Genomic DNA, 25,053 nt, shown 5'->3' on the forward strand with positions numbered 1-25,053 from the left:
GGCCGAAAGGGGATACTAAAGTGAAACATCGTCTTAGTGCATGGAGATACGAACAATACAATTAAACCGTAGAAACTGCCATGATCTGAGAAGTATTTGTGGAAAACAATTTATTTACTTGATCGGTGGGAAAACAAGACACTTGACAGCGCAGTGTTTGATGATTCCACAGATACTGTTTGTACTAGACACCTATGTACTAGGAAATGACTTAATCAGGGTCCAGAGAGAAAGAACAACGGTCACCTCACTACAGCTGTCTTTTAATTAAATAGAAACAAGTAAACAGTTAACTGGTATTTTGGTGACCGCAACGAAAATATGAACACCGGTATATCGGCTTGAGAATGTCCTGGTTTCTCCGCTTCAATGAATGCTCAACATCGTTGTGAAAGAGACGTGTGGATCTTAACTTCGATAAATAGTCATGTTTAGTAGCAACACCATTATTACATAAAAAAATATTGTAAGTTGTGTATTCTGTCCTGCGGAAGGCTAAAAGTGTCGTTCTTTACTAAAGTTGTCCTTCCTACCTCCATGATTATAATTTATATCTAGCTGTTGATGTATATACACTACAGGGTTTCGAACCGATCTTCGATTTCTTGGAGGGGAGAAGACGTATAGAGCTAAACCACAGACGATTAGTGTTAGTTGTCTGTGGCTAAACTTACAATGATGTAAGATTCATGTTGGTTTTAATGACTTGCAGGAAAGTGCAGATCACTGCAGAACACACCAAACACTGTTATATCGAATGACAGACACTTTATACTGCTATGGAGAAGAGCATCGGTGACTCATCAACAAGGGTAAAAAATAGTTGTATTTTCACTGGCACTAAGCCTATAACTACATGTATCGGTAAAGATCAGCGGGAAAGATGAGCACAGAAAATTTAGTTACGCGAAGTTTGGTCTACTGACATGAATTTCCCAGCAAGTATGCAGAAAACGAAAGTGTTTCTTGTCACGATGTGGAAAGGGTTGGAAAATAATGTATATTCATGGGATTCGTCCTTGTCTGTGGATGTACAAAGCAACTGGCACTTGTAGGTAATTACATGTAAAAATACAACTGCAATGTATAGATGGAGAGCTGAGACTCGAGATGCACACTAGTATCTTAGCATACGCTAGTTATCTTTTCTTCTTTTAGTCCACGAGACGAAAGAGGGTACATGACAAAGAAAACGAAACAAGAGAAACGGTCCACTGAGAATACGGAAGATCATATACTTCCGGACCCGCACCAGAGTGTTTGAAACCCAAGGGAGGGGATTAAGAAAGCACGTGACATTGTTTTCACGTTTCACACTATTTTAATAGGCTTAATGGGTTTATCAAATATAACGGCGTTCCTTCACCCTTACGCTAATTAGATTTGACAAAGACATTCTACACAATACAAAGGTATGCTCAAAATAGATATGTGTTTGAACGTATCCTCAATTTGTTATGGTTGAATGAATTCATCACGTGTATCACTTTCACCTAGCTCTTATGGCGTGCACTGGTTCCCTGTATTTAAAGTACCGCAAAGCTATGAGACGATGCGCTATCACGCAGCGCCATCCAGGACGTGACGAAGTCCAGCCTTTTGTTTTTTACATGTAACACACTTTGTCATTGGCAAAAGCAACATGGAGGAAATCACAGTTTAGTAGGCCTACTACATGTATGTGCGTTTCATTATCGGTTCAGCAAACAATGGTTGTGAAGATTTTCATGACGTTTTCGAAACATTGTTCCTGGATAAACATCATACAGCCGACTACGGAGCCTTTCACAGATTTGAGGGCAAAGTCCTGAATGAATTAAAAATTTTACCACTTGGTTTGAGTAACAAAATATACAATTTGTAATATTCTGATGACAAATAAAGATTACAAGTTTTTATGCAGGATAATACAATGAATGCCATAAAATGTTTGATAACATTTAATATGACATGATTTGATAATGGTTTTTGAAAAGTAACGAACTTCAAAATATGATGTAATATAGACAGTAAAGCTATCCATTCATTCATAAGATTACGTTGGGTATACAATAACAAGTTATTACTTGTTATGACTTATCGGAGAGACAACATGAGAGAAACGTGGAGAATCTTATAACTGACCCCCTAGCTTTAGGTAAAATACTATCATAGACAGCGAGACTTAACAAAGGATTAATCAAATGAGGACATATACATAGTAACACGATATCTTAAATGACAACAAACATGGCTAGTATTAGACGATGTCAACTGTTATACAGATTTAGAACAGATACAACTACTTTGACACGACCTTTGCAATTGATAGAATGGTACTACAACCATGGAATTCATTGATTTATAAAAATCACAATTTCTCACACACCCCACCCCCACCCCATAACTATGACAATTTCTCACTAACTGTTACAATCTACTTTGATGTTATCTGTAAAGTGCACCACGTTTTAAGTCAAAACTTTGTTTAAAACTCGTCTAGTTTGCATTCAAATTTGTGACAACAAACACAACTGACTAATGTTGTTTAGTACTTGTACCAGTCTGTCAAGGTTAATGTGCAGAATTAAGTTTTGATCAAGGAGGAACTCTACAGTTAAAACATTTATAAAAAAAAACATAAAATGTGACATGAGAACATTAGTAATATAAGTAGAATAGTGGAATTTTATATCACTATTGACCTTAGGATTTATGAAGAGCTGGTACAACAAAGACTTGATTATAACCATTCAGGTCTACATCTAAGATCATGATACAAGCTAACCAGATTAAATGAGGTACAATCATAATCTGTCAGCTGTGGACCAATATACTAGTACCACAATATCAGTCATAGTATTCTTTTAAAACCATGGTGACCATTTATGGTCCAGACAAAGCATCATGACCTGGTTCATCTTATTTTGAAACCCAACTGCTGAATTGAAACTTTAGAGACAAATACCTTCCTTATCCACATTTCAAAGAATTTTCTTTCCATTAAATGTTCTCTTCTAACTAAATTAGGATGACACTGACAGAATTAAAGGGAAACTAACTGACACATCTAAACATGAAATCATCAAATCATGTCTGGTTCTCGAGATGACTTTTGAAATGTTAAATATAAAATCTATCTACAACGCCATAACATTACTGCTACCTATGGATACGTTTTTGGCATAGTTAATTAACAATACATCAAACCTTAACAATTTCTTATCTACATTCATTCCTAACATCTACCTAATATGCTGTGTATTTACAGAAACAATTATGATAATTTCTAACATCAATAATTTTACATATATAATTACATAATTTGCATATGAATTGCATTTTCCTTCGCTTTTCCACATATGCAATTATTTCACTACATATGAAAGGCAATACTGATTTTTACTTTATGAAATGAATGCAATAGACAACTTTTAGTTTAGAAATACTCCAGGTTTATTATTTCATAAGTACAAACTGACAAAATATGACAATATCTGTTTGAGTCACACAATACCTATGTGTGAAGTGAAAAAAAACATTTTCTTCCTTGTAAAGTTTTGGAAACTCCTTTTATTCAAATGTGGCCATGTAGGCGTATCTTATATTTCTGTGAGAGAGAATTGTCCAATGGTTTGTTGTCAAATAAGCAAGACACACTTGGGGGGTCAGGACTCTTGATTATCAAAGCCAGATAAATGAAACAAGGAAAAATATCTTTTGTCATCATCAAATATGACAGCGATCAATAGTTTCTTTGCTGGTGAGTTCAATTTGCCAAGTAAAATATTTACAGACTCTGTTACTTATTGTAAAACTCTTTGAATTTGTTCATATCCTGCTTTGATAAGGTACTGGAAATGAGGGTTGTCTTTAAGGCCTCCAAGCTGTTCAGCCTGAATAAGAGTTTCTACGTCTGGAAGACACTCATGGAGATCCAAACCTGTGAAGAAATATGAATAGAATCTGTCAAATCTGACCTTCACATTCATGGCAGTGAGAGCATGTAATTCCTACAAAAGATAACAACAGACTTGCTTGACACTTCACAGACAACTGTATCACCATTGTTTGTTTATATATCTAAAATCTCCACCGACTTGAAAATTGCAAATAATCTAAACTACCATAAAATGTTATTCAAAATTACTATGAATACTATATTTTTAGATCCTCGTATACTATTGAAACTTGTCCTTTGTGCTTGTCTGTTTGTTTTTTGAATATCTCATTCATCTGGATTTGTAAACATAAAACTAATCAGAATAACATTTCATGAGGCTTTTCTGATATCAAGTGACAAAAATATTATAACTTGATTCAAACCGAGACTTGTAAATGAGATTACATACGAATGACAATTTTGGAAGAAAGTGTAGAAGTACTGGTAATAAAATTGAATGCTAATATGATAAATCAACTTACCACTATTGTAAGCTACCTCTATTGTTTTGAAAAATATTGTTTGTCGACAGGAGGCTAGAGGTTCAGGTCCTTGAAGCTGTAACCAACTGAAAATGAAAATGAAATTTTATTAAAATACGAAACACAAAATAAGTGTTTTACAAATAACATTTATCAAAAGATCAAAGGACAAAACAACAGTTTATATAAATTTCAAATCTTCAGAAATTTGACTTACTTGTCTTTTTTGATTGCTTGGCACCATATGTGAAGTTTATAATCATGTAATTCTTCATCATCCTAAATAAATACAACAATTATGAAAGATTAGACAAACTTGACATGTTATCCTCTATAATGGGTGATAAGATTTCTATGCGGTAAATACTCTCGTGATCTATGCGGCAAGTACTCTCAAAAGTTATTTGGAGCAATTTTTTTCACAACCTTTTTTGATACAATCATATCACAAAACATGTACACAATGAAACCTGACTTTATAACATTCATTGATTTGCATTTTCTTTAAAACTTTTCATGATATGAGTAAAGTAGGAGTATAAGCTAGCAATGACAAAGAACTACAACATATACATACCTCTGAGATGAAACTCAGTAGATCTAAAGCACTTTTGAAATCATTTTCATCTGAATTGAGGTTTTGTTCATTTGTGTACAACTGTTGAGAAAAATAGAGTTTATAGCATCTAACTGAGTTCTATTTCCAAACACAATCTTGAAAATTGCTAAAGTTTTTGACTGCACACTTCAGTCTCTCTGTCAACAGACTGACCCCACCATTCAGTACAATTTTCAAGTTTGTGTCTGGAGCAAAAGCTATGGTTTGCCAACACAGATGAATTTTCATTTGAAGTCATGAGTTTATTGTTAAAAACAAAAGCAACACAGAGAAAACACACAATTTAGCAGTAAATTTCTTGATTTCACATGTCAAAACTTTTCCCTAACAGTATGTATTCCCAACAATCAAAACTGAACAGAAATTGATCTTAATTTAGTTTTAGCCTCATATGCCATCTTGCTGTATTTGAATTCCTGGAAATTATCATAAAGTTCAAAAAAAAAATAGCTCAGAGTAATTGCATCATCCTTACCTGTATAAGCTGCTTGGCAGTCAAAGGGGGCATAATATCAAGGTCAATTTCAAAATGCTGTAATAAAACAAAAAAGACCATCTATTCAAACCTACAAGATGAACTTGATCAATATTGCAGTGACATCACTCCAAATAACACTGGTAAATATATAAGCATAGTCATCATAAAACAAGTCATCCTCTCCCATATTTCACGTTGAGGGCAGTATAGTGTAATAATTACGTTACCAGGATGTGTGTTACCCTGTAGATCCTAGCCAATTTTATAGTTGATCCATTTTGTCCTTTAATATTGCTCCAATTTCTTTATCATGATGAGTCACTCACTCAGTGAAAAAAATTCATATGAATGAATGATTTGAAAAATATAAACATTAAATTTGCTAAACATATGGCAATTCAATTACAAGATGTAAATTATTATCAATTATATTTGAGTTAGCAAATCACACAACACTTTGAAAAATTTTCCATTACAAACTACATTTCTTTTATAATTTTTCCCCCAGAGATCCGTATTCTAATTATAATGGGTAATGGTATGGAAAGTTCAAGCTGAATAGGTCTCATAAATGGATCAATATGATGACTTCATTTTAAAGAAGAAAAAAGAAAGAGATTCCCGATGTATGTATACCTCAAGTACTTGATTTGGCAGTGATTCCTGATGTAGAAGTAAGGCTTGTTCATTCACAACTTCTACAGTAATTAGAAATAGAAAATATTGTATTAAAATATTAACGATCACGAACACACATCGTGAAAATAGAAACGCCTGCTCATCAAAGAGATTATGTAAAGTGTAGTGCTTCTACCATAACCTCTACACCAACATTATAGTACATGTTGATGTCTAAACACAAAGTCATACTTAGCTACATGGAACAGGACATGTTATAGAATCTTACTTACCCTGTACACCTGCTGGTGTAACTTCATCACTCGCTAAAGCTGATAACTTGCTCAAACTAAGCAGTGTCTAGAAGTTAACAAAAACAGAAATCAAAGTGTTTAGAAATGAACACAGTCTGAAACACAAAAACCAAGGTGTTTAGAAAATTTTCTGATAAAATGATGCAACAGTGTGGACAGCAAACTTCACACTCTTGCAGCAAGTAAATAAACTTTGTGTTACTTTACACAATACAAATGTATCACAAGAGTCAATGTATCTTACCTTTTTCTTTGAAAAACTACCGGTTTCTTTGTAGGCAAGTCTTTTCAATGTGTCATGTGCCTGTAAACAAGTATCAAAAACAGCATTAAATTTGTAATACAAAATATGAACATAAAAGTCCATAAAAGTATGGCTTATAAAACAAGTTGTTTCCCTTTGGTTTCACAAAATTATTGTCACAGAAAAGCGCTGTGCTGTGTAGTATTAAAGTGACACAACATTGTTTCACATCAGTGAGTTTGTCATGTTTGCCTTGAGATATTGCTTGACTAGAAAGCCTACTACCCCATCCTTGAAAATAATCAAAACCAAACAATCCCTTTTCTCTGCAGAGAGCTACTAAAAACTGCATCAAATGTACAGTACAAAATCACAAAATGTTTCCTACTCCATGTTTCATGACACTGGTAAAACAAGCACTTACAGATATGGACACTGGCATCAAAAATGAGTATGGGGAACTAAAGTTGTCTAAGTTTTTCAAAACAGTCAAAAATTGTTTTAGCACCAAAAGTTGTCATAACGCATCGTTAGGTGAACATGACACAGATACAAATTAAATTGTGAAAGGTTATCCATATAAGAACAACAGCAACTTTCACAACATTAGAGAGATCTTTTCTAGAAAAAATATGAAAACCATGGTTTCTTAAAATCATTTAATTTCCCTGACAACATATTGATAAACATACCTTTTCAAAGGCATTCATTTGAATATCATGAAGCCAGCTGAGATGGTCATGTGAGTCCAAGAACTCACTAAGAGCTGACTGCTGATTGGCTGGTAATGGCTGGGATAAGAGTTTACCTCGTTTTCCTGGAAGACAAACAAATCTTCATCCATGAAATTTAAAAATCTCTACACTTACATTAAATTGAAAGATTCCAGGAATTTGTGAAACTAGTGTAGTGCCTTGAGCAAAATTTCCACCCATGCTAAGTTTTTGTGAAGGGTATACAAGCTCAATGAGTATAGCTCTGAATACATTGAAAATCATCATCATCATCATCAAGTTAATACTTACCTTCATCCAAATACCATTTAAATACAAAATCTGTAAAACCCTGCAGACAGAACAAAGAGTATTTGGTTCAATATGTGCTCTAATCTTCTCAAACAAGAATGATAAATTATCACTGACTTTGTACACAGTAGCAAATATTAAATCAATACCAAAGTAATACTGCACACGTTGTCCATTTTATTGCACATTATATTATAGCATTACCAATTCCAGTGAATTTTGTGACGTCATCGCTGTACATTATTACTGATAATGTACTCCGTTATTGGGCATCGCGGCCCCGGAACGAGCATAACAATACAAGCTTTAATATTTGTTCTGTTTCTTCACGACTAGGTATTTTTTCGAAATGCATGTTGTTACTTATGATTGTCATTTCCACTGTTTAAAAATACAACGCATTCATGAAACAAATTTGTGTTCACAGCAGTTCATTGGAGTGTATATGTGTGTACGTGTACGTACGTGTGTCGCTATGATTAGTATTCAGCTTCCGGGCCGAACATGGCAGACGATGTTCAGCGCTGTGTATATTATACGTTGTTTTGCGTTTCTCGGTCTACAAATTCACTGGAATTGGCAAAACTATAAAATAATAACAATAATGTACGTCCTCCCAGTCCATAATGGACTCAAGCAATCTTTGCACTCCATAATGGGCTCGGCTGTCGCCTCGCCCATTATGTCGTTCAAAGTTTGCTTTCGTCCATTATGGGCTGGGAGGGCGTACATTATTGTTTAAGTATTAGTTGTTGAAATATCTGTGGTAGGACTATAAAATACATTATGCCAAATTATTTCAGAAACAGCTTATGGCTGGCTTTAACTGGAAATGCATAGATCGTCTTGTGTACACACTTCACACTTAGGTTTATGAGTAGAATGTTCACCACAATGCTCCACTAACTGCACAGCTCTTTGAAATATTTCCAAAGAATTGTATTTGCCACTTTGACAGATTGACTGCACAGAACAGCTATAGCTATTCACACATAAAGGTATAGCAGAATCTTAATTTGTTTTTATATAAATGTTTGCATACCTTATCAGCAAACTGGTTCATATAACGTTGTAACCTTTCTTGGTTATTTGTATCTTCACATAACTTGACTAATATGTTGAAATCACAATACTTCTCAGCTAATGATGCAGCTCTGTCTAACTGACTATGGTCCACTATAGGATGTCAACAACACAGACAAATAAAAATAAATAAATAAATAAATAAATAAATAAATAAATAAATAAATAAATAAATAAAATAACAGTTTTATGCACTGGTCTGAGAGCAAACACAGCACTATCAGCTTTCTAATATATTATCTTTTGGTGGCATGTTGGATATCAGACTTCACAAAGATCTTAATTACTTCTATCAAAATATACTGTTTAATTAGATTTTCTAATACAGTGTTGTGGATTGCAATATTCAATACACTATTCATGTTCATATAACAATTATGAGAAATGCTTTGACCAACTGTTAGGTATTTCTACTTCACAATATACCATATTCTATAGATTTCTCCGCATGCAAGGTCACTTATCATTCATTCAGCTGTGTTATGTATGGCCCATTATAATCACCCCTACTACCTGTACACTTTGGACCATCCCTATTCTCATAGTTAGGATAGCTGATACTATTACACACACATAGGGGTGGAGAGGATAATGTTAGACACAAGAACTTACCAAATGGTATAATTAGAGTATATCTCTGTTGTTCAAATGTATGGAATATTTCACTATAATAGTCATTGTCATCATCATCCCCTGTCTTGTCTTGGATGGAGTCTAACTGAACCACATAACCATCAAGTAAAATATCAGTTAAGTCTAACAACTGCTGAAATAGGGTGCCTTTCTGTTGTACATCATCTGTTCCGTTTACTCCAAAATTCAACACCATACCATGCTGTATATAAATTATAATAACAAAGTCACTTAGTAGTAGCTCTATGACATTGACATGACATAGAAAAACAAACTGAGAAGCAAATGACAACCTTCAATTGTTGGATAACCTTTGAAATTCTGCCACATGGCCACCATGTGTCTGTCACATGACCTCCATGTGGCTATCATAACATAGAAATGAAATTGACACACCTGTCTTGCAAGGAGAGCCCTCATTCCTCTGGGACCAGTTGAAGCTGTAATAAACATATTCATACAAAATATATCATTTATCTCAAATGCTTTAAATTAACATTTCATAAGTATATCAAGAAAGATGCCAGGAACATTATACATTTATGTATGAAAGACTATGATGCATACAAATGAATAGTCAGCTTACTGGAGGATGTCGTATTTCACAACAATCACAAACATCCCATCCAACCAACTCAAATGTTTTAGGGAGGCTACTACGGTAAATTTTACCTACTTCTTTCATCAAAACAACATGGTATTTCCCAGTTTTAGGGAAGAGTATGTATCATTTGTTCATTTGGGAGAATTTCTATACTTCACAGTAAAGCTGTAGAAGAAACTGAAGCTTTTGACCCAGGCACATTCATCAGTTAAAAACATAAACACTTGCATGTTAACAACTACATTTGCATATAACTTGCATGTTAATACCTATATTCGCATATAACTTGCATGTTAATAACTACATTTGCATATAACTTGCATGTTAATACCTACATTTGCATATAACTTGCAATCAAATCTTCCTGTGAATTGATTAATGACATAATTACCTGTCCACGGAAGAAATTCTCTGTGTGAAGCTGAGTAGTTAGTTGATTGGTATACTAATGCCTTAGACTGTCTGTATTGCCATGCTTCATGTAACATACCCTGTAAATCAACAAACATTGTTCTGTAATTTGTATTAAATTTCTAGAAAATATTTCGCCCTCAACTTTTGAGGAAATTAAAATCTTACAATAATGTGAACCACTACTTTTATATGAGCATTTCATGCTTCACTGAAGTATAGACACTGAGACAACAATAATTAGCAGTAATGCAAGGTCAAAAGCTAAGCAATTACATGGTAAGTGTTCTTAGACACATTTATGCAAGTTTTCATAATGGCACACAACCAGTATTTCTGATGGAAGGTTGTATGAAGTGCTTTTCTTTCAGAAGAGGATGGGGAGTGTTTACAACACTTTTGAATTTCATAACCCTATTGTTGTCATATACACAAGATTTGATATAGCTACATAGTAAGCAACTCTTTGCTAATCTAACAAACAAGGTTGTTTTTATCTTTCATGGTTCACTCATCAAAACAGTCTACTACATGATTCATAAACAAAATGTATGATGTTGGATGCTGATGTAATCTGATCACAAAGTGTGCTGTGTTCCTAGGATTTCATGTCACTATTGCACCACAAGAGGGCGCTGTTTATCACATGTATCTTACCTCAATGACTGTATTAACATTTGACACAAACGTAATCTGGTCATGAAGAGCCATTTGTCCATTCAATTTTTCCTCCTCATAGTCTAAAAGAGCCTCCATAATTTCATGGATTCTGGAAACCTAAAACAGGACAAAACAAGTCTTCCTTCATACAAGACACAGGCTGCAAGATATTTCAGTTGAATTAATAACTGAACATTGATTTCATGTACCCGTACGTTATATGAGAAAAACAACAAAACTGTTCACATACAAACATTGCTTGTAATTAGCAGGTAAATCTTTCTTTTGACATTTGACCATGAAATTCAAGTTCAGGATAACATGACTACACTTAACCCAATATTCAGTCCAGAAACTATAAGTATAGACGTGTAAATTGAGTCTGTTGAACATCTTTTTAACTGGATATATTTTTTTTGAGATAAAAATATCTTACATTCAGCTAACCCTGATGACATGAACAAAAGTGATAGGAACATCATGTCTCATGTATGTACACAATTAGAATCAATCATTTGGTCTAATTTTCATACAACAATGTAGTTGATATATTGAAGGTCAAGGTCATTATATCATATTTGTATTAAACATGACTTTCACCAGATTATGTAGGTTTAAAGAAAAACATGGATCAAGTCTACTTATCATAGTCTAAGTTTCTAAAACACTATCAACGCTTTTCAAAATAAACACCGCACATCTAAAAATAAATTTCCTTGCAATATTTTGTGCATCATCAAATGTATGAAATTTATATGACATGGCTGAAAAGAAGGTATGAAATGTCAACAAATTTGATGTCAAGTGTGACCTTTATTCTGAAATGACCTATAACCTTTGACCCACATATCACTATGGATGCATACCTCCCTGTAGAACACATCTTGTGGAGTTAATCCAGATGGAACTTTCAGATTCCCTCTCTGATGTAAAACTTTACGTATAGCTGCATCAACCACATTTGGATATCTGAAAACAGTAAAAAAATCAAGAATTTTTATAGATAGTAAAAATTATCAATACTATGGAGCAATAAAATACTTCTTCTGACTACTACAAAGTGGGAATGAATATGAAACTGTTGTATACCATGTCATTCTATGATTTGCTGTAGTGTGATATGTTTGATTGTTTCCATGCACTGTATTCTCTATAAATTATTAGATAACAAGGAATAAAATCTGATATAAAAAACTCAATAAAATTATTTTTGGGGTTGTTTTACATATAGATATCTATACTCCCCTTGGATGTGATAGTTGATTTATGATGGCAATAAAACTCAAGTGTATATATGTATTGAATAGTTAATATTTCATAAATTCATCACACATGGCAGGAAAATTGAGTTATTGCCAATATTAATATTTATGACCATATGAATAGGAGAGTAAACTTACGCTGTGTGATGTCCACGAAGTGATATAGCTGCCATTAACTTCTCAGCATGTTCACATAACATTTGATGAGTACAGACTTGTTGATCTCTACTTATCATGCTACTAAGCTGTTTTAACAATTGGTGGAAAACAGACAAAAGAATCAACATGTCAATTTCACTGATGCAGGATATCTCTTGAAATTCACATTTCTTGCAAAAAATATGCAAATCTGGTTTCAAAAGTTCTTAAATTAAATACTGAATATAAGCAATGATCGCCAGGCCATAGACTCTTTTGGATCTATTTCTAATGACATTAATATCAAAGGTCACATTTGCTCAATTCAAAGTACCTTTCTATTATATTCTATTCTATTCTATTCTATTCTATTCTATTCAATTCTAGACTATCCATAAAATATAAGTAGTTTACAGTGTTATTGTCAAACCAAGATGACAGTAATGATGTCATCATGAATCTAATTTACATAATAAAAGTTTTTCCTTAACTGAATATGCATATGTGAATATAGGAACCAATTCTTTAAAATCATTAAAGAGCACAGTACTGAGTATTATATGCAATGTTGTTTATTGACTGCATCCCCTCTAAAGATTAATAATTCCTTTGCAATGCATACACTGCTTTGTGGCACAGTTTGTAGTTGGTTCATAAAAGTAAAGCATTCTAAATTCACTTGAAAAGATACATGCACAAACTTAAATAAACCACAATTGAATTCTGTAACCCACTTATACTTTAACTTATACTTTACTAAGAACAGTACAACGTTATTACTACCGGAAAGTCCAAACATATTTTCAGGGTTGATAAGTTATATTGGTGTGAACAAAATCTAAAAATACAGAATAACTAATTGGTCAAGACATTCACTCACCCTATCCCATAATCTTGTGTTCTTGAGAAATGACAGGAAGTAGTCATGAGCTTTCAACTTATCTTCCAGTTGATGAAGGAGAATTAAAGAGCTGGTAGAAGAAGCTGCATCTGAAATACAAATAGAAAATTGAAGGAAGTCAGAAAACTACAAACAATGGCTTTCTTTGGTTGGATAATGTTATTGTACATGAACATGAAATCTCATAGATTCTGTAACACATCTTCAGTGAAGATCACATAACAATGTACTGAAGAATTTCTATTTCAGTTTGATTTATTCTGTGACAAAGATAATGGCATAGAGGGATACAGACACATACACCCAAAATACTCACATTTCAAAATTGAAATTTGTTCCAATTAGTAAATTTTCATACTTATCATCTATGAAATTATAACCAGATAGTTGCTGGGTTTTAATTTCTTTTTACATACATCACATTTTCACACAAACTTGCATACCAATGATTACATCACTTCGCCATGAAAAACAAACAGAAATTGCAAATCCTGAGAATATGCTGACAATGCTACAAAACTCACCATGTGGTACTGATTCTGCCCATCTTGGGTCTGATGCAGGGTAATCGTCAATAATTTCACGACTCAGTGTTGCTACAGTTGTGTCTATGGTAGCAGCAGGTTCCTCAAGGAGTGCAGCTGATGTTGGGAATATTTCATCTACAATACTTTGAGCTTGATCCTGTATTGTGCATCAAATCAGAAATAGAATTACTTGAGTAAAAGTACACTTTAATCTCTACTAGTATATATCACACATAGGCACATAAAATGACATTTTTATATCAACTATCTATTAATACTGATTTCATACCCTTGCAGGAAAGCCCAAACAATGGTTGAACCTGTGTCAAGTACAGAAGGGCTCCTTTACAAGATTTGAAAGTTGATAAGTTACAGAGGTGTTATTTTATGATCCGAAATCATATTAAAGTTAGTAAAGGCAGGAATAAGTCTGAGTGGACATTTCCTTTACATCAACTTACAAGATTGTGTCTGCATGCATGGAGGAATGCAGCTTTAAGTCTGTGTGTTAAATCTTCACTAAGACTGAGTTCTTCTACTTTATCTACCACAACTGGTGTTGCTGTCAGCACTGACTGAAATCCAAAAAGAGTTGAATGATTAACTTTTGCATAAATATTCAGTTGAATTTAATTTTTAGAAGGCATACAGACAGGAGGTATAAGAATGCACATTAATGATTTCAAAACGTTGATATCAAGTTACAATATCATAAAAATTTCAATACATATTCATACAATCATACATACAAGTTATATAATTGTTGGCATTAAACTGAGCTGTGAAAAAAAATAGGGAGATTTATTGTTTTATTTCTTGACATTTACTGATGTTTTGATGTTCATAGTCTGGAATTCGTGCTTTCCAGTACAAAAAGTTGTTTTTAATGACTACAACTCAGGCTATGATGATTGGAATACAGCTAGTCATAAAGACATTATTAAAATTGATCACTTCAACAGAGAGAATCCTGATATCTGCCAGATAGGTACCTACCTCCGAGCAGACACTGGTATCGACAGTAGCAGACAGGTCAAAACTACAAAATAAATCAAACATTTAATTAGATCTTTTATTATTTTATATTGCTCTCTCTCTCTCTCTAATATACAATTGTATAAAATATGTATGTATTACTGTTATGTTGACGAGTATCACATAACATTGAAATCTAATTAACACCTGTCAAAAATTCTGTTGTTATTACTATATGACTAGCTTACCTGCCTGAAATCAATATGATACCTAATTCAAAACAGAGTGTTTGCTCTAAAGATTTTAACCTGTCATTCTACTGCTTACAGATAAAATTGACCACTAATTAACGATACAATGTCATTTTGTAAGTAAATGAAAAACATTCGTGAATATGCTGATGATTTTAGTGACAAAAATGCAGCTAGTGCATTTTTAAGTTTTATCAGTACTCTTACTTGGATTTAATCTACCCACTACATGGCTGTTACTTATGAATATAGTTAGAACAGTCATTGCACTGGTATATACATTGTGGCTTGTACCATGGCTGACATGACTACATACCTAGACACTCTCTGTTCTTGACTTCTTAAACTTACTAAACCATGGTTATTGGAAAAGAAGATTGGTTGCTTGGTATAGGAACCTATAACACATAGGATTAATATTATTAGAATATCTTTGCAGGACATGAAAAATAAATGCATAGGTGTGATACAACTATATTTGGTTTGCCAGTTGTCATAGGATGCATTAACTCTCAACTTCACCCCTTGCCACCCATTTTTTAACTAAAAATGTTCAACCATGTTGAGTCTTATTGTTGAAGGTGATGGCTTTTTGAAAAAGTGGGTGGTTATTCTTTTTATTTACACTTTCTTACTAACTGATATAAGTTATCAGTAAAAATGAGTTACACTTTGGCTGTTGAGTCATTTGTCAAAGGCAAATCAATCCTTTCAATCTTGGCCAAAACTTGGACTTAAAAACTCTCTCTACTATGAACACTCATCATATCACAGTTTAGTCTAGATGTATTTATTAATAAACCTTACCTGATCCAAGTAAACAGTCTCCGGGGGACTGGAAGTCAATCCTATCATAGGAAGCACTTTTGGATGAAACTGTCAGAGAGAGAAAAAGTATAAAATATCTCATTATTGAATTGTTTACCTATCTATTCTATGAATAGACTGTATAACACTGGTCAATAATTTCCTATACTTAGATTATTTCATTTGTCGAAAAAAGGCAGAAAGACCAAAAAGGCACAATATGATATAGCTAGGTTTAGATACACCTTGGTGATATTTCTAACACACATACAAGTTAACTTCAGTTTATACGACAACATATTCAGGCTGAAGAACTACTTTTTCCAAGTGATTGACATCAAGTCTCACCCATATTGTTGCTAGTCTATCTGACCTTGCAGTCTACAACAAGTCCTTCCAGTCATCACGAAAAGAATACACGATGCATATTTTCAGTCTTTCATACATTGAGAGATAACAGGTCACACCATTTTTTTTTACATATTCACAAATCCAGAACATACAGAACAATATAGTTTGAGGGTTTGTTTTCATTGTTGTTGTTTTCAATCAATAACAAGGTACATTATTGCATTTATACTCAACTCTTCAATACTATGTACAGAAAGAATAATTTGTGAAGTTTTTAGGAGTAACACAGTTGGAAATACCAAAACATAAGACACACAAATTGAATAAATTGGTAATTTAACACTAGGCACCAACCTGAGAAAGAAATTATATAATTTTCTGAATACATGTATGCAGTCTTGCTTCTAGGATCAGATAACAGTAAACAATGGTTGAGAAGTTTGTCTTCTATGGATGCCTGTGGAAAATGTTAAATTACACTGTTAAGGTACTACTATACAATCAAATTCTCCATGAATTTCAATTACGATAACCAAGCTTTAGAATCTTTCGTGTGAATTTGAATTTCTCATAAAATGCTGAGTTTTCTTACAGGCTAATGCATGCAAATGACTCTCAAAGGTTGCCAGAAGAGTACATGGAGAATTAGAAGGCATTTTGTAAGGATGTAAATGAACTAACTGTATCAGTACCCACTTAAAAGAAATATTGGGGTACATGAATGAAACTATGGTCAGATTTGATACCCATCTATCCTCAACGAACACTGTATGAATGGAAAGGTTCGTCAGAATATCATCAACTGCAGTCTAAAAGCAGAAAGGTTTACTGTAATATTGACTGCCACAGCAAATGGTGGGAAGGACCCTGCTGATTTGGATACATATTCTATCATTTTACTCCATACTGCATGAAGTTGATATACATTATAACAATAATTTGACTCCCTATGACTTAGCAATAATTAGCATAAATTAAAACGTTGTTGACAATATCCCATATATACACATCTGTTTTGTTTTGTGTCACCTATAGAGTTTTACATGGACAGTTGTGGTACACCTAAAAAGCTATAAGATGACCTGTGTAATCTCCCTACATTTCTGAAATAACTACCACATTATTAGTTCCAATTACCTCATACTTGATGGAATATTTCAGCAAAGTAAATGACATAGCATACAGAGGTGTATCACTCCCTGATGTATCAAATACACCTACAAATAGTTAAACAAAAATAAAACATGTACATGTTAAAGGTTGATAAAAGAGATATGATTGGGCAGACCATCAAAGGAAATACTTCACTTGATGTCATATTTCTATGATGTATGTTCTTCATATGATTACTGGCTTCATTTTATAAAGGTAACAGAAACATCAATTTTTATCACCAAGTCAAGACATTTTAGTGAGTAAGTTCGGGTATCAGTTAAATTTTTTGTTTTCATTATAAGAGTGAATGTAATATCAAGCTTTCTTTTTATGCTATCCTAACAGCTAGCTTTCTAATAATATTCATTATGACACTTTGTGATAGTAATATCACTTTGTTCTGTATTTTCATTTACTGTGTTCTGGAACGAGATGCAAGAACAGTACTTACCTACAGCATAGTACATTGTGGGTATAGCAGTTTTGGTATCATAAGCAGCTCCAAGTATTGCAATACCATTCCTGTCATAGCAGTATGAAGTGGACATGAAAGTGTCAAACATTAGCATTGGGATTGTTTTTATAGAGCACTGTAGGTTTACTCTTGGAAATCAATACACAAGTGACTACATTCTAGTATTATGCCTATATGAAAAACACCTACAAATTACAATCAGCAGTGCAATAACAACAGGACATCAAACCTGAGTAAAATAACAAGACGAATTACCTGACAAGCTGCATGTCCAACATCCAAACTTTGATCTGACCAGGGTCCTCAATGCCATCAACATCCTTTGTTAAAAAAATAACAAAAACAGAAATAAGTACTGAGTTATAATTTGAATGTACTTAGATTTATTAAACATCAATTTATTGATAAAGTATATAAATATTTCTTTCTTCATTCATGTGTCCCACTTAATGTCAACTTACCAATTCTTGTATGAAATGATCTCTCATCATTTTCTCAACTTGACATTCATACAGAATCTGAAAAGAAAAAACATTAAAATCTTAAAAATTAAACCATAATTATGACATGTGAAAAATTCACACTTTTTTCACACCTCCACACACTAGTTAACTATTGTAGAGAACATCTGTATAAATGTATACACATCATGCATATTATAATTTGTTCTCATGTGTGAGGCTATGGAAGTTGTTTCTACCTTTGACCTCAGTGCTGAGATTTGATAACATCAAATACATAAATCATATATAGAAACACTACATTTCTGACCGACAAAGAATTACAGATATTAAGATTATATTTGGAAGTACCCTGTGTAAGATAACCAATCACTTTTTCTCTACACTGAATTTTCTCAATATCTTTACTTCTTATTTGTGCATCAAACAGCAACTGTAAAGCAAAACCAAACATGTTGGAACGATGCAAGATAAAGAGTTACCTTCTCACTGGTACCATGACAAAGCTGCCATTTTTGGACCACACTACCAGTCAAGGCATAGAAATACTTATTATCATCATCAGCATCGTCTTCTTCTAAACCAGCAAGTACACAATGTGCAGCCTATAACAATAAATATGCAAACTTGAAATTTATTGTTTTATGTGTACCTCCCTTCATTTTCTATGGTAAAAGATGTCCACCTACATGGAGAGAAATTCTTAAATTTCTATGCCTAACCAGAAACTTACATAATTATCTGGATATTCATGTCATATTTTACAAATATGGTAAACACTTCAACAATGTTTCTGTCCATAAATTGCACTGATTTTATCCACTTTGTAGAGTCAAAGAAATATGAAACACTTACCAGCTGACTAGACTGTGTCCTCTGAGATCCAAATATAAATGATGACATCCTTGAAAACATGCCTTTATTAGGACTTAATTGATGCCAGCTGACTGTGTTCTGAAAGTTAAAAACATGTCTTTGCTAGGACTTAATTGATATCAGCCAATTGTTTTCTGAAAGTTAAAAATATATTCAACCCCCCCCCCAAAAAAAAAAAAAAAAAAAAAAAAAAAAAAACAAAAAAAAAACATGCCTTTACTAGGACTTAACCAATGTTAGCTGACTGTTTTCTGAAACTTGAAAGTACAAACATATTACACATTTCTATCTGTACCAGGACCTTGTAGTATTTGCATTGTATTTGAATACATGTTAACAGTGATTGCAGACAAACACAAATTATCCCATCAAAGTTAATAACTTAGATAGAGAAAAAAAAGGAAAGAAATATCTTACCTGCATTCCAGAACTTGATGGTGACAACAACAGTAGTTGGTTGGTGGTGGTTGCTAAAACATATTCACATGGATGCTGAAGCTTCAAATAAAAAAACACAGAGGTAAAGTTTTAGAAGAATGAACTTCCAAGTCGATCACACGAAAGAAGATACTAACAGTTATTAGAAGCAATTGCATTTTTGTCCTATGGGATAAAAGTTAAAATCATGGTGTTTTTTTTCAATATTGTGAAACTAAATGTATTGATTTGAAGATTTGAAGAGACTAGAATATCAAGTCCAGGGTCATCCATGTAAAACACTCTGAATTTTGATTAACCTTTTGTACAGTATCACAAAACTATATATTATTTGTGGCAAAAGGCATTATCATAGTATGTAATCAAAGTCATTATCATAGTATGTAATCAAACTAAAGTACAACATGGCACTGACTCCCTGTGGCACAGTGATTAGAGCTAAGGATTAGCAGTTGGGAGGTCATAGGTTGGAATCCCAAAAGGCGACAGATGATTTTTCAACTTAAACCCAGATTGAGTGTTCTACAACCTCAATGGCTATATCACTAGACCATGTCTCCCTCACAAGACAAGTGTGAATTTGGAGCTTCCAAAATAGCCCTGTCACAGTACAACTTAGCTTGGTTCTTACCTGTACAGCAGTCAGACTGAAACACTCTTCACCATTAAGATCAGCACTGGTCTCTACAAAGGCACCCTCATTGGTCAGACTTGGCCAGTATCTGATGATACCATCAGGGGTGACGGCCATGACACTGACTGTTGGTCCACCATCACTGGCTGCTACTACACTGACTAAGTCAGCTTTGTGTGATAAGTCACTGGGTGGCAAGGGTAGTTCTTTACATACAGTAGCCTAAACAAATAAAATAACACAACACAATTAAACTCATGTTTCACAAGAAATGCAAGTTTGACGCAAAGTCCATTTCATGTATGATGAGTTCAAGCAAGCTGCTATGTTCCAACTTCTTCATGGAATAAAATCATTGCATTACCGGTACCTTTCAACTTGAAATGTTTTCACTAATATCAAGTGACAAAAATGGTACTAATTTGGGAAATTTTAAAAGTGTTTGTTTTTCTTGCAGGAAACAAGTCTTCCTTAAAGTGTACATGCAAAGGTACATACTTTTTTTCGTAATTATGTTTATTTTGCCATAAAAATAAATGAAATTGCATTCATACCTCTAAATATTGCGCGCATTGGCAAGAAAGTCGCAAAAATACTTGCCCCCTTAATCCCCTGTGCTTCGACTAACTTCGGCACCGCAACCAGCTCACGAAAGGTGCCGAGGTCCCACGTGTTACAAAAGCCTTCTAAGCCTTTGTGTAATGTTTACTTATGAATTACTAATTACGCTTGCCATATAGTATTATCTGTAACTGTACATATTGTGGTGTACCAGTTTAGTCTTCCGACAACAATGGTTCCTTGGTGTTTTGTCGGCAGCACCCGCAGTGAAACATCACCCTACACACATTTCCGAGTGATATAACTGAGTAGGTAATAATGGGTTAATGGCAGTTGAAATCACGTAAAAACTGGACAGTGACGCCATACAGTGAAAGTCGGTAAATGTTACCGGGGCCGGGGTTCTCCACGCCACCGGTGTAGCCATGATCAAAGCGAAAAAAGGAAGACAAATAAAATAATTTGAAATGATGTTTTCAAGAAAGCAAGTTAGCTTCATAAAATATTTTCATTACGATAGCATTTGTTTTTAAACAATGCGTAGTCCGATTGTATGTTTTGATTTCCATGTTGCTGGGAGTCGATCGTTTTCATTGTGATACATCACATACATCGTCGGAATCATATCAAAGTAAAAAGACGCAACGCTCATTATAATGTTGCTATTTTTGTTTCCATTGTTTTGTCTACATGAACAATTACTGTGTCATGCCAATCACATGTCAAAAGTGGATGGACACAGCAAAGTACAGTCAGCACTAAGCTTCACGCTCCCAGGTCAAATAACTTCCACAACGTAAGACATGTCTATCCATAAAAAACTCAAACAAAAATGGTCGGAGACAATACACCACAATACGGCCGGCTTCAGTGAACATGGGCCGTGCTTTGAAAGAAGATGAAACCACTTCATGTCACTGTGTGGATGGTAATGAACGCAGTAAAAATGAAATAAAGTACGCGTACACATAGCTTTCAAGAGGGACGGTTATCCAACAAAACGTTCTGCTCTAACGAATTTGTGGGTCTACTTTCGCGAAGATTTTGAATGGTCATAGATTGAATGTACTGTTACAACACGCTACATTTGAACAACTTGAGAGAATATTATGGGGAACTCTTGAAGCCATTCTCATTCTCTATGTTTGATGGGTATGGAAATATTACATAATTTTCGTTTCGATTACATTGTCTGCAGGAGCTGTTTTCCACCCATTGAATAGTTATGTCAACAAAGGACGCTGATAACAGCATCCACTTTATGTAAACAACACGGCTTCACTAGGACATACTCATTCACTGCCAGAGGAACTATCGTTACTGCTAGCGGTCGGTTCGAATGAATTTGGCTAAATCACACCATCAGATGTTAATGCTGGACTGTATTGCTCTACGCTTGAGGAATCTGATCAATATTCAACGTCGGGTTCTGGCGAAAACGGGTTTTGAAGTTGACCTTCTGGTTCGACCATAATGGCTTTGCATGTAAAGATACACTGACGAATGCGTTTGTGTTCCCGAAGTGACGTCATAAAGTTCCAAATCCTGTCCTATCCATATGCAAATGAGAGGTACTTACCTGAAGGTGCTCTGTGGCTGAGCCAAGAGTGCCTCATTTTTCGCGCAATTTCTCGTGTTAGAATTATATTGTACTATTACAAACCCAATTTCCTTTATTTTTATGGCAAAATAAACATAATTACGAAAAAAAGTATGTACCTTTGCATGTACACTTTAAATACATAGGCCCACTACTATACAAGGTATGTTGTACCATTTGGCTAATAATAATAATAATGTTGGGTTCTTATATAGCGCTTTCCCACTCCGTGCTCAAAGCGCTTTACAATTATTACCCCTGGCTCGGATCAGAACAGCACAACAGCCCTTTAGTCTTCCTCAACTCCCCGGGGAGCATACAATCCATTGCAGCCATTTAAGCGCATAGGATTAAAGCCTTCACATTGCAACCTACATCCTACCAGGTCCCCAGTTATACAGCTGGGTTGACTGAGGCACACTCGTGGTTCAAATCTTGCCCAAGGACTTTAGCCACTCAGAAACAAACAGCAGGCAGTGACGGGGCTCGAACCTGCAACCTGTAGATTCCAAGCCGGTCACGCTAACCATTCACCCATCATGACTCCTACATGACTCCTAATTATAAAACAAATGTCTGAATATGTGCAGAGAAAATGGCCAAAGTACAGAACTCACCCTGACAATCTGTGATTGTTTATATTTCCACACAAACAATCGCCTACCACATACTAACCATGCCCATCCACTTGGATCTATTTTAACACTTGTTTCAGTGGTACCTACAGAAACAACAAGTTATGATAAGGATCACAAACAATTCATTTACAATGCCAAAATACTACAAGTCTATACATTATAAGAATGGTATTTACAATGCAGCATGTTCCATATAAATTGTTATTGTGATTTTTTATCACAATCATTCAGTCTCAAAATCTGTCTTTTATTCCAAAAAGCATGCACCCTCATACAGGAGAATATCATTTCCATTATTGTTCATCTATTTTTCAATACGTTAATTGTATTCCTTTGACTTTTAATAGCAATTAAAATTGTGAAGAGTCACTCTGTACTAATACATATGTCTCTTGATACAATTTTTTATACCATAGATCATGATATATTTGTCAGTTTACACTTAATACTGTAATTTACAGGTAATTATGGTACACCATTAAGCTGTAGGAATTTTATACAAGATTTGACTTACGATCTGCCAACATTAGTGCCTCTGTGATTAGTACTGGTAGAGATGTTCCAAAACTTTCTACAACATGCTGAGCGGATTCTTCTACAATAAGAGATGTCTGTAGAGCTGATTTATTCAAAGCTGGACTCCTGTCAACAAGTCACATAATTATTGTAATATACCAAATACATGGCATGCAACTCTGCAGGAATCACTTCAATTACGCCAATGGTGTAGTATAATCTTGTGAAAGAAGTGCAAATAATATCTTGGCTTAGAAGGATTCATTAGTGTTATCGGTATTAAATTTTGAGATCTTGGGTATTTATAATCTATTCAGCATTCCACAAAATGGCTTAACTTCAGAGAGAAGGGACACAAAAACTCCTAATAGAAGCAGAGAATGTGGTCAAAATTGACTATTATGTGTGCGTGTACAGAACTACACAGTCAGATAACTGAGAGATGAGGAGCAAACTGCTAGGCATCCTCTTATCATCACAGCTCATGCATCATCATAAAACATCAGTACTATATTATGATGAAGAATCATCTGTGCAGGTGAACATTTACAAATAAATGTAAACTTTGTGCTGCACCAAAATACTTTGATAATTCCCAGCAACCTGAGTTCTCAGGTCTTCTTCTTGTATTGTTTAGACAGCAGCAATATACAGCAATAGACAAATAGGAATCTAAATTATGATTTCATGTGTAATAGAACATCAACATAATAACACAACACCATGTTCACAATAAAATACAAGCTGTACATTGTAGTAATAATCTTACAAATAAATAATTGAGTTATTAAGAAACAGGCAGAATTTATGGAGAGGACTAAGTCTCAGGTGAAAAATATTTTAGTCAAAATTTCTCACAGCCTCTTTAAATATTGGTCTCAAAAAAAATCATACCCCCCTCCCTCCCCCCCCCCCGAAATGAACTAAACTTTTCGTGGGGCCAATCCCCTCAGGCTCCCTCCCCTGCCATAAATTCTGCTTGTTCCCTTAATTCTTATGTCCGAATGGTTGTCCAGTGCAGTGTGACATTCGATTATTCAATTTATTGTTTGGTGGTCTGAGTCTCTATAGTATACATAACATGCATAAAGCTCTTACCTGGCAACAAATGGTGTTCTCTTGCCCGTTGAAAACATTCCAACACTTCTACGGCCAGCTGCCGTTGACTTTGACACTTTCGCACCCGCAAAGGGCGAATAAATTGACTGAGAACCTGACACACGTCGAGTGAACATCTTTCTTTTCCTTCCTAATCCATGTAATCTAATGTTAGCGCCAGTGTAGGTTGTAACCTTTGACCTACCCAGAATGCAGCTGTAATCGGGGGTGACACATTGATATACAAAATGTATATATTTTCCGAAAATGGATACAAAGCATCGAGAAAATCATAT

The 25,053-nt window shown here is 34.3% G+C and overlaps 1 protein-coding gene across 2 annotated transcripts; it reads right to left on the reverse strand.

Moving 5' to 3' along the window:
• Positions 1-3,473: 3,473 nt before the first annotated feature.
• Positions 3,474-24,921, reverse strand: LOC144450207 (nuclear pore complex protein Nup133-like). Of its 2 annotated transcripts, XM_078140800.1 has the most exons (35): positions 24,758-24,921; positions 23,658-23,785; positions 23,123-23,226; positions 20,342-20,566; positions 19,690-19,770; positions 19,252-19,350; positions 18,879-19,001; positions 18,397-18,453; positions 18,191-18,255; positions 17,912-17,982; positions 17,443-17,522; positions 16,660-16,762; positions 15,955-16,023; positions 15,464-15,545; positions 14,918-14,960; positions 14,383-14,496; positions 13,919-14,078; positions 13,374-13,483; positions 12,494-12,600; positions 11,960-12,062; positions 11,091-11,210; positions 10,414-10,513; positions 9,815-9,858; positions 9,398-9,620; positions 8,745-8,878; positions 7,703-7,742; positions 7,370-7,494; positions 6,678-6,737; positions 6,413-6,479; positions 6,138-6,199; positions 5,499-5,555; positions 4,982-5,062; positions 4,622-4,683; positions 4,405-4,490; positions 3,474-3,922 (listed from the first exon to the last, which is right to left on the reverse strand). In XM_078140800.1, the coding sequence occupies exons 1-35, from the start codon at positions 24,892-24,894 to the stop codon at positions 3,786-3,788; spliced, it is 3,459 nt and encodes a 1,152-aa protein (XP_077996926.1). In that variant the 5' UTR covers positions 24,895-24,921; the 3' UTR covers positions 3,474-3,785. The 2 variants fall into 2 exon arrangements, with proteins under 2 accessions (XP_077996926.1, XP_077996932.1); XM_078140806.1 differs by lacking the exons at positions 3,474-3,922; positions 4,405-4,490; positions 4,622-4,683; positions 6,138-6,199 and having other exon boundaries at positions 5,010-5,062.
• Between the last annotated feature and the right edge of the window lie 132 nt (positions 24,922-25,053).

Source organism: Glandiceps talaboti, chromosome 2 (assembly GCF_964340395.1).
Source record: "Glandiceps talaboti chromosome 2, keGlaTala1.1, whole genome shotgun sequence".
In the NCBI taxonomy this organism is placed as follows: domain Eukaryota; kingdom Metazoa; phylum Hemichordata; class Enteropneusta; family Spengelidae; genus Glandiceps; species Glandiceps talaboti.